At 45.1% G+C, this 17001-nt stretch overlaps 1 protein-coding gene across 5 annotated transcripts in view; it reads left to right on the top strand.

Annotated features, from left to right (window-relative positions):
* Positions 1–17001, top strand: part of dglucy (D-glutamate cyclase) — a 97910-nt gene that overhangs the window by 61769 nt on the left and 19140 nt on the right. For 4 of the 5 annotated variants that reach the window (XM_059961079.1, XM_059961099.1, XM_059961074.1 and 1 more), the window contains exons 5-10: positions 266–416; positions 3297–3419; positions 7381–7587; positions 10690–10950; positions 12335–12434; positions 14422–14570. In XM_059961079.1, the coding sequence (XP_059817062.1) occupies positions 266–416; positions 3297–3419; positions 7381–7587; positions 10690–10950; positions 12335–12434; positions 14422–14570 (991 nt within the window). The remainder of the gene's footprint in view (positions 1–265; positions 417–3296; positions 3420–7380; positions 7588–10689; positions 10951–12334; positions 12435–14421; positions 14571–17001) is intronic. The other variant, XM_059961104.1, reaches the window with a different exon arrangement.

The following is a 17001-nucleotide window of genomic DNA, read 5'->3' as shown; positions in this document are numbered from 1 at the left end:
TATTACAACACTAGCAACCAGCTGATGTCTGTAAGAAGTTTTGAACTTTCTATCCGTGACTGCGTGAGTCTCATCTGGATGCTCCAGTTTCTTTCCACATCTCAAAGAGGTATGGGTCAGTAGGTTGTTTGGGTGTAATTGGGCGGTATGGGCACATTGGGCTGGGAGGTGCTGTATCTCTAAATCTAAACCTCAACCTTGTGCCAACGGCTTGTTTAATGTTTCCGAAGGCTTTTTATCTTCTTTCTGTCTTTCCTCCCTGAAGACGAACATCCAGTGTGCCAGGGTCGGTGGCTTCCAGTGTAACACGGTGGTCTCGATGCGACCCATTCCTGTTGACAAGCTTGATGTGGCTGTACAAGTGAGCCACTGCATGGTGGATGCTCACGGTGCGCCCATACACATCGGCCATCCAGGTAACATCGGTTTAACGTTCTCTTCAAGAATCGGAATGGTGAGTTTTCTGCAGGAGCACAAAGCAAAGTGAGCACATTTGGTGCCCCAGCCCATTTCTGCCCTTCAGTGGGACTATGGCTGATTGGAATTAACTCAGAGACACAAGATTAGCTTAATTTATTTGTCATATGTACATTGAAACATCAAAACATACAGAGAAATGTATTATTTATGCTAACAACCAATGCACCCAAGGAGCACATACATAAAAATACTTTGTTTGTGTTAAGACCATAAGACTTAGAAGCAGAATTAGCCACTCAACCCATCGAATCTGCTTCACCATTCCACCATGACTGATTTATTATCTTCCTGAACCCCATTCTCCTACCTTCAGGGAACTTGAAATCATTGAAAAGATCAAGTGTGTGTGAAGTGTCATGGATGTAGGTAGAAAGGGACTGAATGGGGGAGGAGGGGAATAAAGCTTAGTCAGGGTATGCAGATATGAGTTCAGTGGGGCAGGAACAAGCAGAAACAATGGGTCTACTTGGACAGGCAGGTTTGTGGACCTTGGGTAGGAGGTAGAAACAGGAAGTGCAAGGTGAGGGAACAATGAGGTTGGTGCCAGTGGATGGGAGATACAGTAGATGACCTGTCGCAGATTGGGAGACTGTTTCGCTGAGCATCTACACTTTGTCCGCCAGAAAAAGTGGGATCTCCCAGTGGCCACCCATTTTAATTCCATTTCCCATTCCTATTCCAACATGTCAGTCCATGGCTGCCTCTACTGTCACAATGAGGCCAGACTCAAGTTGGTGGAGAAACACTTTACATTCTGCCTGGGTAGCCTTCAACCTGATGGCAAGAACATCAATTTCTCAAACTTCCGGTAATGTCCCCCTCCTCAACATTCCCCATTGCCTTTCCCTCTCTCACCTCATCTCCTTACCTGCCCATCACCTCCCTCTGGTGCTCCTCCACCTCCTCTTTTCCATGGCCTTCTGTCCTCTCTTATCAGATTCCCCCTTCTCCAGCCCTGTATCTCTTTCACCAAACAACTTCCCAGCTCTTTACTACACCTCTCCAGCCCCCAGTTTGACTTATCACTTTGTGTTTCTTCCTCCCACCCCCACCTTCTAACTCTGACTCCTTTTTTCCTCCAGTCCTGATGAAGGGTCTCATCCCGAAACATCGACTATAATCTATTTTCATAGATGCTGCCTGGCCTGCTGAGTTCCTCCAGCATTTTATGTGTGTAATTTTAATAAGGTCGGTAAAGGTGTGGGAGACAATGGCTTGGTGCTTTTTAATAGGATCCTGTTCAAGGGATAAATAAGAGGAGTTGTATGACGGTTGTCACTGGGCCTCAGCAAGGTAGAGGTCAGTCCGCCAGACTACTGGAGTATCTGCTTTATCTGTGAGTTTGATGGTGAGGTTAGAATTGGTGCAGAGAGAGTGTTCTGAAGGGGTGAGGTTGGAATTGGAGAGAGGAGTGGTGAGGTCGAGATAGTTGATGTCCCATCGGCAGTTGGCAATGAATGGATCTTGAGCAGGCAGAACGGGGTATCCAGGAAGAGGAAGAGGGCTGAAGACAGGAGAAGGGGTCATGGGTGCGGGATGGAGAGCCTTTGCCAAAGAAGTAAGCTCAGAGTCGGAGGCGGTGGAAGAAGATCTCCATGTCATGGCAGACGTGGAACTCACGAGGTGTGGGTGCAGAGTGACAGAGGTGAGGCCCGTACTGAAGTCAGGACGTTCTGCCGCGGAGAGGGGAAGGTCAGAGGGGATGGTGACGATTGGCACGGATGAACATGAAATACAGTGAAATACATCATTTGCATCAATGACCAACACAGTGGGAGGAATGTGCTAGTACTAACCCTAAGTGAATAAACAGTCCACGTTGACGGGGCTGATGAAGGGTCTCAGCCCAAATAACAACTGTCCATTTCCTTCCGTAGATGCTGCCTGACTCGCTGAGTGCCTCCAGTCAGCTGACATGACCCTTACAGTTTGCCCAAATTTTTTTGATATTATTTAAATTATTGTTTGAACATGTCTCCATTTTTGTGAGAGGACTCCACTTCTCCAGCAGCCATTGCAAGAAGAGCTATTTCCCAGTTTCTCATCTACGTGGCCAGACTCTGATGCAGAGATTGAGACCAGACTCATATTCAGATTTATTTATCACATGTACATTGAAACATACAGTGAGATGCACTGTTTGTGTTAATAGCCAACATACTCAACAAACACAAACTGCTGGAGGAGCTCATCAGGTCAGGTGATCTGTGAAACCAGGTGGGTGGGGGAGGGGGAAGGAAGTGAGAAGTTGGGAGGTGATAGGTGGAAGAGGTCAATGGCTGAAGAAGATCCTGATGCGAGAGGAGAGAGGACCATTGGAGAAAAGGAACAGACAGGAGCACCAGAGCAAGGTTTTGGGGCAGGTGAGGAGAAGATCAGTAGTAAGATGGGAGCCAGAATGAGGAATGGAAAATGTGAGAAGGGGTAGGGGCCAGAAATCACTGGAGGTGAGAGAAATCAATGCTCTTGCAGTCAGATTGGAGACCACCCAGATGGAGTGTGAGATGTTGAGGTGATGAGGTATGGATTTCCAAAATCTGCAGAATTTCTGTTGTTCATTATTATCTGTTGTGGAGGGAGATGGCCTTACTGTTACTCTGCTGAATGTGGTCCCTGTCTGTCTGTGATCTCCCCCTTCCTGAGGGGAAAGGTTGGCAGATCCAACATACCAAGCAGTTCTGCCAGCTGGGAACAGCTAAACCAGATGTTGGAGGCTGAAGATCTTGTATTCATTTCCTTTTTGTTGGTCAGTTTTGATGTTTCTCCAATAAAGCCTCAACATCGGAACTAAAACTGGTTCAATTTGTCTTTTGCAGGGTTGATTGGAATTGACAATTTGTCCGTGCCTGACTTTGGGGACGTGGTTGAAGCTCATCCTGGGGATGTCCCTGTCTTCTGGGCCTGTGGGGTCACTGGAGCAGAGGCTGTCAGCAGCTTAAGTAAGACGGCAGAACACAAGGAGAAATCTAGAGTTCCTATGAAGTTAGTAAATGGGCCAAACTCAAAACAAGGTGGAATCCATCATCCCATGGGGCTTCTGTGAAAGAAGGTCCCTCTGATAGTGAATGGTCCATGGGACTGGATTAGTCTGAAGCCTAGGTTCCACTACCAGGTGTAGAGGTCAATGCTTTGACATGCTAAATCTGTGGTGGAACAGGGACCCACTGACAATTGCACACTTCAATGAACTAAACTTAATTCCTTCCGACTGCCGAACAGGCAGTCCACGATGACACTACAGTGCTAGCTTCTGTCCTCAAATAGGGGCTTCACCCATGCATCAAGTGCTCTCTGTGGTGAGAACCTCCTCTTTGTCCAAAGCCTATTGTGGTCGGTCATGAGTTTGGAGTTGTCCGTCCTGCAGGTGTGATGTCATCGTTGCCCAGGGAACACAGTAGTAGTTCGGGTTACTATTCGGGAGACCCGGGTTCAATTCCTGCCGCTGTCTGTAAGAACGTTGGATGTTTTCCCCGTGACTACGTGGGTTTCCTCCAGGTGCTCCAGTCTCCTCCAACATTCCAAAGACATATGGGTTCGCAAATTGGTCACTTGGGTACAATTGGGCAGCATGGGCTTGTTATCATGTTTTATCTCTAAAATTAAAAAAAATAAGATTAAAACCATCCCATTACAGGATTCAACCTGGGAAGCATAGAACATTGAACAGTACATGAACAGACCCAATGTTGTGCCAAGCTAACAAAACTAGTAATTAAAAGCCTACTGAACTAATCTCTTCTGCCTACACAATGTCTATGTTCTTCCATTTGCTGCACATTAGTGTACCTATCTAAGAGTCTCTTGAGCACCTCTGTCATGCTTATGTCCACCGTCACCCCCGGCAGCTCATTCCAGACCCCACCACTCTATGTGTGTAAAAAAAAAATCCTTGCCCCTTCCCACCATCAAGGATTCATTTACATGTACGAGGAATTTGCTGTGGTGTGTTAATTGGGGCGCGACATACAACAAATAAACAGTATTTGACAATTACAAGGAATAAAACCGATATATAAAAATAATGTTAGAGGTTAAAGAACAGATATGGAATAAAATACATAAATACCAGCATGTACAGGTAAACAGCATTATAAAGTGTGGTAGGGAATTGGAGCTGCAGCTGGATGACCTGGCTCATTCAGGAGAATGAGGAGATGATCAGTAGGAGCTACTAGGAGGTAGTTACCCTTAAGTTGTAGGAGGTGGGGAGCTGGGTGACTGTCAGAAGTAGGCAGCCAGTAAAGGGTACCCTTGTGGTCATTCTCAGTAGTGTATACTGCTTTCGATTCTGTTTGGTGGGGTTGTTTGGGGGGGGGGGGGGCAACCTACCAGGGACAAGCTGCAGCAACCGGGTATTTGGTACTGAGTCTGGCTCTGTGGCTCAGAAGCGAAGGGGAAGAAGAGGAGTGCAGTAGTGACAGAGAATCCCATAGTTCGAGGAACAGGCTGGAGACTGGATGTGAAAGAGACACCTGAATGGTGGGTTACCTCCCAGGTCAGCTCCACAACATTCTAAAGGGGGAGGGTGAACAGTTGGAAACTGTGGTATATATTGGTATCAACAACGGAGGTAGAAAAAGGGAGGGGGTCCTGAAGAGAGAATATAGGGAGTTGGATAGAAAGCTGAAAAGCTGAATCTCAAGGGTAATAATGTCTGGATTGCTGCCTGTACTACGTGCCAGTGAGGGTAAGAATAGAATGATTTGGAAGTTGAATGTGTGGCTGGAAATTTGTGTGTGGGGGTTGGGGGTGGCAGGATTTCAGATTTCTGGATCATCGGGATCTCTTAAAACGTAAAGCAGTACAGCACAGGAACAGGCCTTTCAGCCCCACCATGATATGCTGAACCAATTAAATGGCTAACTGAACTAATCTCTTCTGCCTACGCAATGCCCATATTCTTCCATTTTTCTCACATTCATGTGACTGTCTCAGGTCTCCTAAAATTCTCTCATGCTTCTGCCTGTGCCACCACCCTGGGCAGTGCATTCCAGGCATCCACCACTCTCTGTGTAAAAAGAAAGCTTGTCCCTCACATCTCCTCTGAAATCATCTCTTCACCTTAAATCCATGCCCTCAGGTAGTAGACATTTCAACCCTAGGAAAAGATGTTGTCTGTCTACTCTATCTGTGCCTCTCATAACCCTACAAACCTCTATCAGATCTCCCCTCAGCCTCCACCAGTCCAGAGAAAACAACCAAAGTTTGTCTAACTTCTCGTTACAGCACATGCCCTCTTATCTAAGCAACATCCTGGGAAACAACTTCTGCAGCCTCTCTAAAGCCTCAACATCTTTCCTGTAATGGCGACGGCCTGAACTGAATGTAATATTCCAAATGTGTCCTAACTAGAGTTCTATAAAGCTGCAAGATAACCGCCTGACTTTTGAACTCAATGCTTCGACTGACAGAGCCAAGCCTTCTTAGCTACCTCTGCTGGGGAATGTATGAGCTGTACAAAAAGGACAGTTATACCTGAATTCTAGGCGGACCAATAACCTTGCGGGCAGGTTTGCTAGAGCTGTTGGGGAGGGTTTAAACTAAGTTGACAGGGAGGTAGGAACCAGATTGATAGGGCTGAGGATGGGGCCCTCAGGTGCAGTATGTAGTGCGACAGTGAGAAAAGACTGGCAAACTTTAAGGTGAAATTACAGTGAGTGGGATGAGTTAAAGTGTAACATGGCAAAATCAAAAATGGTAATGAATACTGGAATGAGGGCATTATATTTGAATGTATGTAGTATACAGACTAATGTAGCACAGTTACAGACTGGCAGTTATGACATTGTGGACATCACTGAGTCATGGCTGAAAGAAGATCATAGTAGGGAGCTTAACATCTACAGATACACATTGCATTGAAAGGACAGGCAGAGGGGGTGGGTTGCCTCTGTCAGTAAAATTTGAAATCAAATCCTGAGAAAGACATGACATAGGATCGGAAGATGTAGAATCCTTGTGGATAGAGTTAAAAAACCGTAAGGGTAAAAACACCCTGATGGGAGTTATATACAGTCTGCAAATAGTAGCCAGGATATGCATTACTAATCACAGTGGTAGATAGAAAGTCATATTAAAAGGGCAATGTTTTGATAGTCATGGGAGATTTGAATATGCAGGTAGATTGGGAAAATTGAGTTGGTTCGAGATACCAAGGGGAGGAACTTGGAGATTACCTGTGAGATGGATTTTTAGAGAAGCTTGTGGTTGAGCCCACTAGAGAAAAGGCGGTTCTGGATTGGGGTTTGTGTAATGAATCAGATTTGATTAGGGTGCTTAAGGTAAAGGAACCTTTAGGAGGCAGTGATCATAATATGATAGAATTCACCCTGAAGTTTGAGAGGAAGGAACTGAAAATCAGAGAAGTAAAGGGAATTATGGAGACTTGAGAGAGGAGCTGGCAAAAAGTTGATTGAAAGGGGACACTAGCAAGGATGACGGTAGAGCAACAATGGCTGCTGTTTCTGAGAGCAATTCGGAAGGTGTAGGATAGATAGATTCCAAAGAAGAAGTGTTCTGAAGGGAGGATAAGGCAACTGCGACTGACAAAGGAAGTCAAAGACAGCTTAAGAGCAAAAAAAAAGTATATAATATAGCAAACATTAGTGATAAGTTACGATTGGGAAACTGGACTGCACTGTATCTTTCTATGTAAATAAATGATTCTGTGATCTGAAATGTCATCTTCTGCCTCCACAGATGCTGCTTGACCTGTTGAGTTCTTCCAGCATTTTGTTTATGTTCCAGATTCCAGCATTGATGTCCTCTTTTGTCTCCTTTGATGGGTAATGCATCATTGACTCGTGACAGTTGTTGCAGTCTGCGCACATATTGTGCAAGTCAGAGTGAAGTTGATTCTATTCTAAGTGATGTGACTGGTCCAATTCCTCTTCCCTTCAGAGTCCCCCCTGGCTTTCACCCACGCTCCCGGCAGTATGTTCCTCACAGACCTGAGGAGTGAGAGGTTGGTGACTGGTGATGGCACCAGCAGATTCGAAACCCCTCAGGTTTTCTGCATCTCCGAGACCCCGCCCCATTACAGTGTGGCCTCGCTGTCCGCGGTGGAGAAGATCAGGGCACTGGAGAGACTGATGCAGCAAGACCCAGGTAATTAGAAGCATATAAACATAGGTGTGTCAACCAGGGACTGTTATCAGCTCAAACAAGAATCAGATTGAGATTTATTTATCAGATGTACAGCAAAATGCATTGTTTGCATTAACAGCTAACAAAACCAAAGGTGGTGCTTTTGGCAGTTTACAAGTGCTGTCACATATTCTGGCAGCAACGTAGCATGTCAGTAGAACAATACAGATGAAAAAAGCCAAACAAGACCCTTTCTCACCTTTCCACCCACTCAAGAACAGGCCTCCAACTGCAGGACCAGGCACCTTCTGGCCTCCAGTCGTTAGCCCTTGCTCTCAGACACACAAACATCTGGCCTTGAACTTCGACTTCACCAACTTCTGGGCACCAATCCCAGGCCTTACCAGTCACAGACCTTATCAGTCACAGGTTTGACCTTAGGGCCATGACTTCTGGTCTTGCATGTACCTCCAACCTAGGTAACTTGGGAGGGTGAAATCACTGGCCCTCATTCAGGGTTAGGGCTGCACTTATTCAAGATTAAAAATGCATGATTCAGGTTTATTTATCACATGTACATCAAAACATAAAGGAAAATGCATCATTTGTGTTAATCATCTGCTGGGGGTATCCCTCAAATGATGCCACACATTCCAGTGTCATCATAGCATGCACAAAGTGCTCAAAAGTACACAACAAACCATAAAAGCAGGTCCCGTTCTTTCCTCCGAATACGCAGTCCTTTAACCGCCAGGACAGCCCTTCAGCCTCCAGTGGACTTGGACTTGGGCCTGTGAACTCCGACTTCTTCACCGGACTCATGGAGATTTGCAGATTTGGCTCCAGCCAATGGGCCTTGACTTCTGGCTTTGCAATTCGACCCTCGGGCTGTGATCCTTGGCATTGATTCCAGGACACACCAATCACTGAATACCGGCCTCAAACTTGGGACTCAGCAATAACAGGGCCTTGACACTAGGCCTTAATCTCAGATCTCACTGATTTGTCAGTCCAGGGGGTCATTGGAACTCATTTCTCCCGCATCCACAGAACTCCTCCAGGACCCACTGACAACCTGCTGACCAGAGGCCTTGTCCACTTTCTGCCAGCCTGATATCTGACATCCAGCCACAGATGTCCCACATCCATGTCGCTGGCCTTTGAACATGGATTAGAGACTGCGACTCTGGCCTGACCCCTAATTTTCCCACATCCCTATCCCTAAACCCCAACCTGACCCCAACTTCCCTCTCTGTCCCTAAAAGCTTTTCTACAAACCTAAAAAAACAAAAATGGGGAAGTCTGAGGTGTGACTCAATGGCGGTAGCAGCTCAGTGCCTCTTGCACTAACGATTTATGTCAAGTTTCTGTATCTGTCCAGCTTCTTTGATGGTATCCAACCCAGCCTCCCCGGCACGCCCCCCCCCCCCCCATCGTACTGATGGCATTGAGGTCAGAGGGACTGTGAACTTCTCCCAATAGCCTTTACAAGCTCCATTGCTCTACAGAATCCTCTGATACTTACTCCTGATTCCCACCTTCAGCTTGGCCAGTCTACGGTTCACTTAATAGACATGGTTTACGGTAATTCCTATGCTCCTAGCCTGATGTGTAGCGGTTAGCACAGTTGCTCTACAGCGGCAGCGATCGCCGATTGGTGTTCAATTCCCTCCACTCGCTGTAAAGAGTTTTACGTTCTCACCATGACTGCATGGGTTTCCTCCAGGTGTCCGGTTCTTCTGGAGATATATGGTTAAGGTTAGGGTTACTAAATTGTAGGCACTAGAAGCACGGTGACACTTCCAGCACAATCCTTGCTGATTTGATATGGTGCAAATGACATATTTCACTGTATGTTTCAATGTAAGTGTGACAAATAAAGCTAATCTTTATGTCTCTTTTATGCTTCTCCTGCCAACTTTGCCTCACCCTCTTCCTCATCTACCCCCCAAGTGCAGATGGATTTCATAACTCCAGGACTAGTCCATCTTCACCAAACCTTCAGGAGCTTCACACAGCTCCCACCCATAGTAGACTCACTCACCCACACAACGTCTGCAGTTCTGTTGACCCTTAACCTTTGATATAACATTACAAAGATCACAATCAATCCAAATTTTGTACAAAATCACCAAAACAAAATTACGGACAGAGATAGATTTTAAAGGGGATTTTGAAGAAAAAGAGAGGTTTACAGAATTCTGTTCTGGCACACAATGTCAGTGTCAGAATGTGTGGTGACACTTGTGGGCTGCCCCCTGCACCTGCTTAGGTTCGGTTAGCTGTTAACACAAATGAGGAGTTTCATTGTATGTTTTGATGTACATATGATAATTATCTGAATGATTTCCAAAGCTCAGGAGTTTGACATCTGAAGGGTTGCCTGCCAATGCTGGACACTTAATTTTGTGCATTACAGGAAAAAAATATGGTCAGGGATAGCTCAGATTCATCAATTGATGGGGGAGCTCAGAGCAGTCAGCTACAATAGAAAGATTGGTGTCATAAAAGGTGGCTGTGGAAATTTTGTTACTAACTAAGGATGAGTGGGAATCTACAGGAGGCACTGCCTCAAGGCAGCATCTGTCGTCAAAATCCCAACCATCCGAGGCATGCCATCTCTTCAATGCTACAAACAGGCAGGATGTACAGGAGACTAAAATCCCACACAACCAAGCTCAAGAGCAGCTCCTTCCCTTCAACCTTGGAACAGCATTAGTGGTGAATGTGGGTTCAATTACAACATTTAAGAGAAATTTAAATAGATACATGGATGGGAGGGCTATGGTCCAGGTGCAGGTCGATGGGACTAGCAGAATAATATTTTGGCGTGGACTAGATGGGCTGAAAGGCTTGTTTCTGTGCTGTAGTGTTCAATGTTCTGTGCTTTGTGTAGAACTGCTGACATGCCTCCTTCATGCTTGCATCAATGGGTGAATAGTTTGTACGTGGTAACAATTGTGGTACACACCTGGGCCCATACAAAAACTACACTATAAAATAATACCTGCCCCTTTTCAACCTGCAACTGCAAACATGTTTGCTCTGTTTTGGTAATGTGAAAAGCTGGATGGAAGTGGGTTGGATTCAAGACTTGATGCCATATTTTTCTATCCTGAGCAGGTGACCGAGGGATCAAGCATTTGTTCATCGAAGACCAGCTACTGAAAGCTTCCCTCTCATTGTCTCATGCAAAGTCCGTGCTCATAACCACTGGATTTCCAACCCACTTTAATCATCAGCCCCCAGAGGAGACGGATGGTCCTCCTGGAGCCATTGCCATGGCAGCCATGCTGCAGGCCCAGAAGAAGGGCGTCGTCATAGTAACAGATCAAAGAGCCTTAGAGATGAACAAGAAGATCATTGAAGAGGCTGTTGAGCAAGGTGCTTTGTTTTCTTTCGTATAAAAATTGCCAGAAAGTGAAGATTAATGGTTATCAGCACGTTTTAATACACTGATTCTTTCTGAATGCTAACCTGAGTAGACAGATATAGTTGCAACATTTAAGAAGTATTCAGACAATCATTGAATCGCCAAGGCAGAGAAGGTCCTGGAACTAATAAGGGCAAATGGAATTAATATGGAGGGGTGCAGTGATCAGCATGGACATGGTGGGGTAAAGGGCCCATTTCTGTGGAGAGCAAAGAGAAGGAGACTGTTTCATAGAGCTGGAGATGTTGTGCGTATCTGCAACACCATGAAATAGTCTTTTCTCTGTTAATCCCTCCATTAATCCCCATTTGTTTAACTTTAACAAAATAGTACAGGTGTATGCTTTGAGTGGTCTGGGATTGTCTTAGCCTCCTACGAAGGTCTAGATAAAGTGGACAGGGACGGGATGTTTCCAATGGTGAGAAAATCTAGGACCAGAAGGCATAGCCTCAGAACAGAGGGATGTCCCTTTACAACAGAGATGAGGAGGAATTTCTGTAGCTAGAAGGTGACGATTCTGTGTAATGATTGTCACAGATGGCTACGGAGGCCAAATCATTGGTTATATTTAAAGCAGGGGTTCTTGATTAGTAATGGTATCAGTGTTATGGGAAGAAGCCAGGAGATTGATATTGAGAGGGAAAATAAATCAGCCATGATCGAATGGTGGAGCAGTCTCTGATAGCCCAATTCTGCTCCTCTGTCATATGGCCTTATAGTCTTTTTCTGTGCTTTATCAAATGTTTTTTTTTCCAGCTGTCATTCCCATTAATTGTCCTGAAGGAATGGAGTGACAGAGATTGTCAACTGCTCTTCACAGACAAATTCCTTACCGGCAATTATGGCAGGAAAGTCTCTTTGAAACACCCACGCAGAAAGACACAGACAGGACTCAGAGACACAGATACACACACAGAACAGCACACAAGTGTGCAAGGACACACAGACCTGCACACAGAAAGGCATAGAAATACACACACACACAGAGAAATATACACAAAGAAACACAGACAGAGTTTGTGTGTATGTGAATGAGAGAGAGAGAGAGACTCAGACATAGAAATACACACACACACTGATGGTTAAACCAAAGGGGCATGAATGAGTTGGGGGATAAGTTTGCCACAGAATTAATTAATTTACTTCCAGGTTTAACTAATAATTGAATTTAAATTTCCTCAATGCCTTTATGGGATTTGAGCTCATGCCTTTAGCTCAGTGGTGTAGATGTTGGTTGTGCCTCCGGCAATGTAGTCACTGTGACTAATATTTTGTGTGTTTCCAATATTTATAGTTTCTCTTCTCTGTGCACCTATCTTCTGTGTCTCCTCTCAGGAGTAATGCAAGCCCCTGTGCCTGTTGTCAGCTACCAGGACGATGGTGATGAATCACCCCTGATGTTCCTGTGCCATGATGGCAACCCCCAGTTTCCAAGGCAAGTTCTGACCGAATTATTACAGCACCGGCAAAGGCCGCTGTCTGTGAGGAGTTTGTATGTTCTCCTTGTGACCTCTTGGGTTTCCTCTGGGTGCTCTGGTTTCCCCCCACATTTCAAAAAGACGTACACGTTAGTGGTCACATGAGTGTAATAAGGTGGTGAGGGTTGGTTGAACGTGCTGTATCTCTATAAACCACAAACACGGGTTAGGGGTCAACTGCGTCGTGTATCGATAAAATTAGAGTCGTTCAGCAGTGAGACATCAGCAATAAACCCAGCAAACTGCTCACAATAAGACTTCAACAGAAGTTGTAGAGATGGGGACAAATCCAGTGTTTAAAGGACACTTGGACAGGTGCCTGGTTGGAACAGGTTTAGAGAGATTGTGGGCCAAACACAGGCACATACCAACTCAGAATGGCAGGGATAAGTTGGGCCAAAGGGCCTGTTTCCATACTGTATGATTCTATGACTCTAGCACCGGGGATAAATTTGAAAATTGGTTTATTGTTCTCACATATACCGAGGTCGTACATGCAGACCGTTTCAGTACAACAGTGCATGGAGTTAGGGAAGGGAAGTGAATAGCAGCATACAGAATGAAATACTACAGCTTCAGAGGAAGTGCAGTGCAGGCAGATGATAAACTGCAAAGCCACAACCAGGTAGATTATCATGAGTCAAGAGGTCAAGAGTCCAGTCATCATACTAGGGTACCGTTCAATAATCTTGTAACAGTGGGATTGAAGCTATACTTGAACCTGTTGGTACGTGCTTTTTGGAATTTCTATCTTCTGCTCGATGGAAAGTGGGTAAAAGAGGGGTGGCTGGGTTGTTTTACTGAGGCAACGAGAAGTGTGGAGGGAATTTATGGAGGGGAGGCTGGTTTCTCTGATGTTCTGAGGTGTGTCCACAACTCACTACAGTTATTTGTGGCCTCAATCAGAGCAGTTGCCATACCAAACTGATAGGGGTGGGGCTGTTGGTCCCTGTATAACAGGACGTCAACGAAAAGAGGGTTCTATGTGCAATGGGATGCAATTAATAAGTAGGTGGATATCTGTCTGGGTAGCCTCCAACGTAATAGTACGAACATTGATAACTCAAACTTATGGTTAATTTTTCTCCCTCCCCCTTCTCTCTTTTTCAATTCACTATTCTGGCTCCTCTCTTACCCCTTCTCCTCTTCTCACCTGCCCAACACCTCCCCCCAATTCCTCTCCTCCTTCCCTTTCTTCCATGGTCCACTGACCCCTCCTGCCAGATTCCTTCTTCTTTAGCCTTTTACTTCTTCCACCTATCCCATTCCAGATTTTTACTTCATCCGCTCCTTGTCTACCCACCCCCAACCTGGTCTTACCTACCACTTACCATTTTGTACTCCCTCCACTCTTCCCCACCCCCTCCACCTTCTTATTCTGGCTTCTGTCTCCTTTTTTCCATCTATGATAAAGAGTGTTGGTCCAAAATGCAGCCTGCCCTGCTGAGCTCTTCCAGCATTTTGTGTGTGTTGCTCTGGAATGGCAGGATGCCTGTCTAACAGGACATTAACCAAACCAGGGTTCTGTGTGCAATGGGACACCATCAATAAACAGATGATAGGGCAGGGTCCCTGTACAATAGGACATCAACCAAACGAGGTTCCTCATACAATGGGGTGTTGTCAGTAAAAGGGATGGAGGGGTTCCCATACTACAGGACATATGATCCAGCACCCACAATTTACACTCAGTAACTGTTGCACAGTCTTCCTGCCTGGATTGAGTGGTAATGTCCACCTTCTCCTCCTGCCCCCTCCTTTTTGTTCTGGCTGTTTCCCTTCTTTACCAGTCTTGTTGAAGGGTCTCAGCCTGAAATGTCAGCTCTTTATTCCTTTCCATTGTTGCCTGACCTGCTGAGTTCTTCCAGCATTTACTCGGGATTTCCAGCACCTTCAGAATCTCTGGTGATCTATTTTTTTGCAATTTTGTTTGCCCGTGGATAGGTTTGACCATCTGGTGGCCATCGAGCGTGCAGGCATGGCTGCCGATGGCAACTACTACAATGCAAGGAAAGCAAACATCAAGCACTTGGTGGATCCCATTGACAAACTGTTCCTGGCAGTCAAAAACATCCCAGGGATAGTCACAACCGGTAAGTGTAAGATTGTCCTTGGGTTCTGGCAATCCATCATCCTGTAGGATGTAGAGATTAGGATGGATCTCGTTACTTAGCAGCTATGGGGTGTCACAGTAGTAGTGGTTACTGTAACAGTGCCAGTCACCCTGGTTCAATTCCACCACCATTTGTAAAGAGTTTCTACATTCTATCTGTAACTGCATGGGTTTCCTCCGCGTGCTCCAGTTTCCTGTCTCGTTCCAAAGGCTTGCAGGTTAGTAGGTTAATTGGTCATGTAAGTGTAATTGGATGGAGCCGGCATGTTGGGCTGGAAGGACTTGTCCCCGTGTTGTTTCTCTAAATAAAATAAATCAAGATTAAAAAGTGGCTTGGACACGATGGGCTAAATTCTCTCCGGTCCTGCCCTTCAGTGAGTGCTACAAAGCTGGGCTCTGGGGCAAAGGGTATATAGAAGTGGGTTGGAATACTAGCTGCTGCTCTGAGTGGGTGAAGCCAAATTGAGATTGTGGAAGCACAACACCAACCTGGTGCAAGCTGTTTGCTTGAAGAGGCTCCTGGTCACTGGACTTTGTACTTAAGTTCAAGTTTAATTCTCACAGGCATACATACAACAGGTATAATTGTCTTGAAAAGTAGCAGCAGCAGCACAGTGCCTTACAGGCATGATAAACACGTTAAATCAGCCATGATGGAATAGCAGAGCAGTTCGATGGATTGAATGGCCTAATTCTGATCCTGTGTTTTATGGTCTTATGGTTAACATCAACTTAAGTTAAATTACACAACATGATAAACATAAAGACACTAGGGCAAACTGAGAGAGAGAAAAACTGAAATATAGTCTTAACATTGTTCAGGTTTTTCAGGTAGGTTCAAAAACCTGATGGTCGTGAAGAAAAAACTTTCAGGCGTAGGTCTTCAGGCTCCTGTACCTCCTCCCTGATGGCAGGGTCAAGAAGACCATTAGGCATAGGTGCAGAATTAGGCTAATCAGCTCATCGAGTCTGCTCCTCCATTCAATCATGGATAATTTTGTGGCAATTAATTCCAAAAATTCACCACTCCCTGGCTAAAGAAATTCTTCCTCATCTCTGTTCTAAAGGGACGTCCTTCTATTCTGAGGCTGTACGTTCTAGTCCTAGACTCCCCCACTATTGGAAACACCATCTTCTCTACTCTATCTAGGACTTTCAATGTTCAGTATTTTTCAATAATATCCCCCCTTCTCCGTCTGTGTTCCTATTAATAATCCTGGGATGTATTAATTCCCCAGCCCCTAGCTTGAAGCTTCTCTTGCCAATTTGCCTGCTTCACCCTCAGTGGCGGGATTTGGAACTGCGATCTTCTGATTACCAATCTCTGTAAGCCCTCAGAACTGTACGTTTCTCCAACTGCAGCACATCCTATCGTACTCGTTCACCATCATATGGTACAGTCAGTGAGATTCCCCGTGAACCCTCCATCTCTGCCTAACACCCATCCTCTTGGTTAGACTTACGATGGATATTCATTTCCTAGGCCTGTTGCTCATGTTTGCTAAACTCACTTTCTAAACACAGCCACTGCCACTTGTAAGACCAAACAGATGTAAGTAAACTTCCAACTAGTATTTCTTTGATTGGTTTTTGGTCAAAAACTGGAGTCAGTCTTCAGTTCTTAAAATGTAAATGGCAAGCAGTAATCAGCTTGAAGTTAAAACACAGTCTGAAAAAGAGCTCTGTATATAGCAGACATTCTGTAGAAAGCAGGTCATAGCTCATAGTATCCTGTCTTACTGCTTAAGAATGCAGTATAAGACAATGCATTGTTTAATTTGGCTTGTTTCAAATCAAAGATAGCTGACTAAATTGCTTAGTTCAAAGAAGCATATCAAATAACTGATGTGTTTATAGTTGGGAGTTTTATGTACTCAAGGAAGTTTCCTTCACAGCATTAATAGTAGGAGCTGAAAACTATCCCAAGATGGTTTTAGCAACACACTCGAAATGCTGGAGGAACTCAGCAGGTCAGGAAAGAATAAACAGTCAATGTTTCAGGATTCTTCTTCAGGACTGGAAGGGAAGGGAGAAGCTGCTAGAATAAAAAGGTGAGGGAAGGGGAAGGAGGATGGCTGGATGGTGATAGGTGAAGCCAGGTGGGTGGGTAAGTAAGAAGCTGGAGAAGATGGAATCTGATAGAAGAGATTTCCATGGGAGACAGGGAAGAAGGAGGGGCACCAGGGGGAGGTGACCAGTTTTGTAAAAAAGGGTATCATGTGTGTGAATTTAGACAAGTGGCAGAAGAAGTAGGTAAATGTTGAAACCAGTTCAGACTTATTAGGAGGAATGAGGTAAAGAACATCAAGAAGCTATGAAAGAAGCTGAGTTTCTGCGACAGATGATTCATTCGTCTGCATTGCTGGTACCTCTTTAGAGCTTACAGGAATTGTACCTTTTTTTAGAAATCT

This window comes from Hypanus sabinus, chromosome 2 (genome assembly GCF_030144855.1).
Source record: "Hypanus sabinus isolate sHypSab1 chromosome 2, sHypSab1.hap1, whole genome shotgun sequence".
NCBI lineage: Eukaryota > Metazoa > Chordata > Chondrichthyes > Myliobatiformes > Dasyatidae > Hypanus > Hypanus sabinus.
Note: the sequence above shows the minus strand (reverse complement) of the source record. Positions and strands in the feature narration are given on the sequence as shown.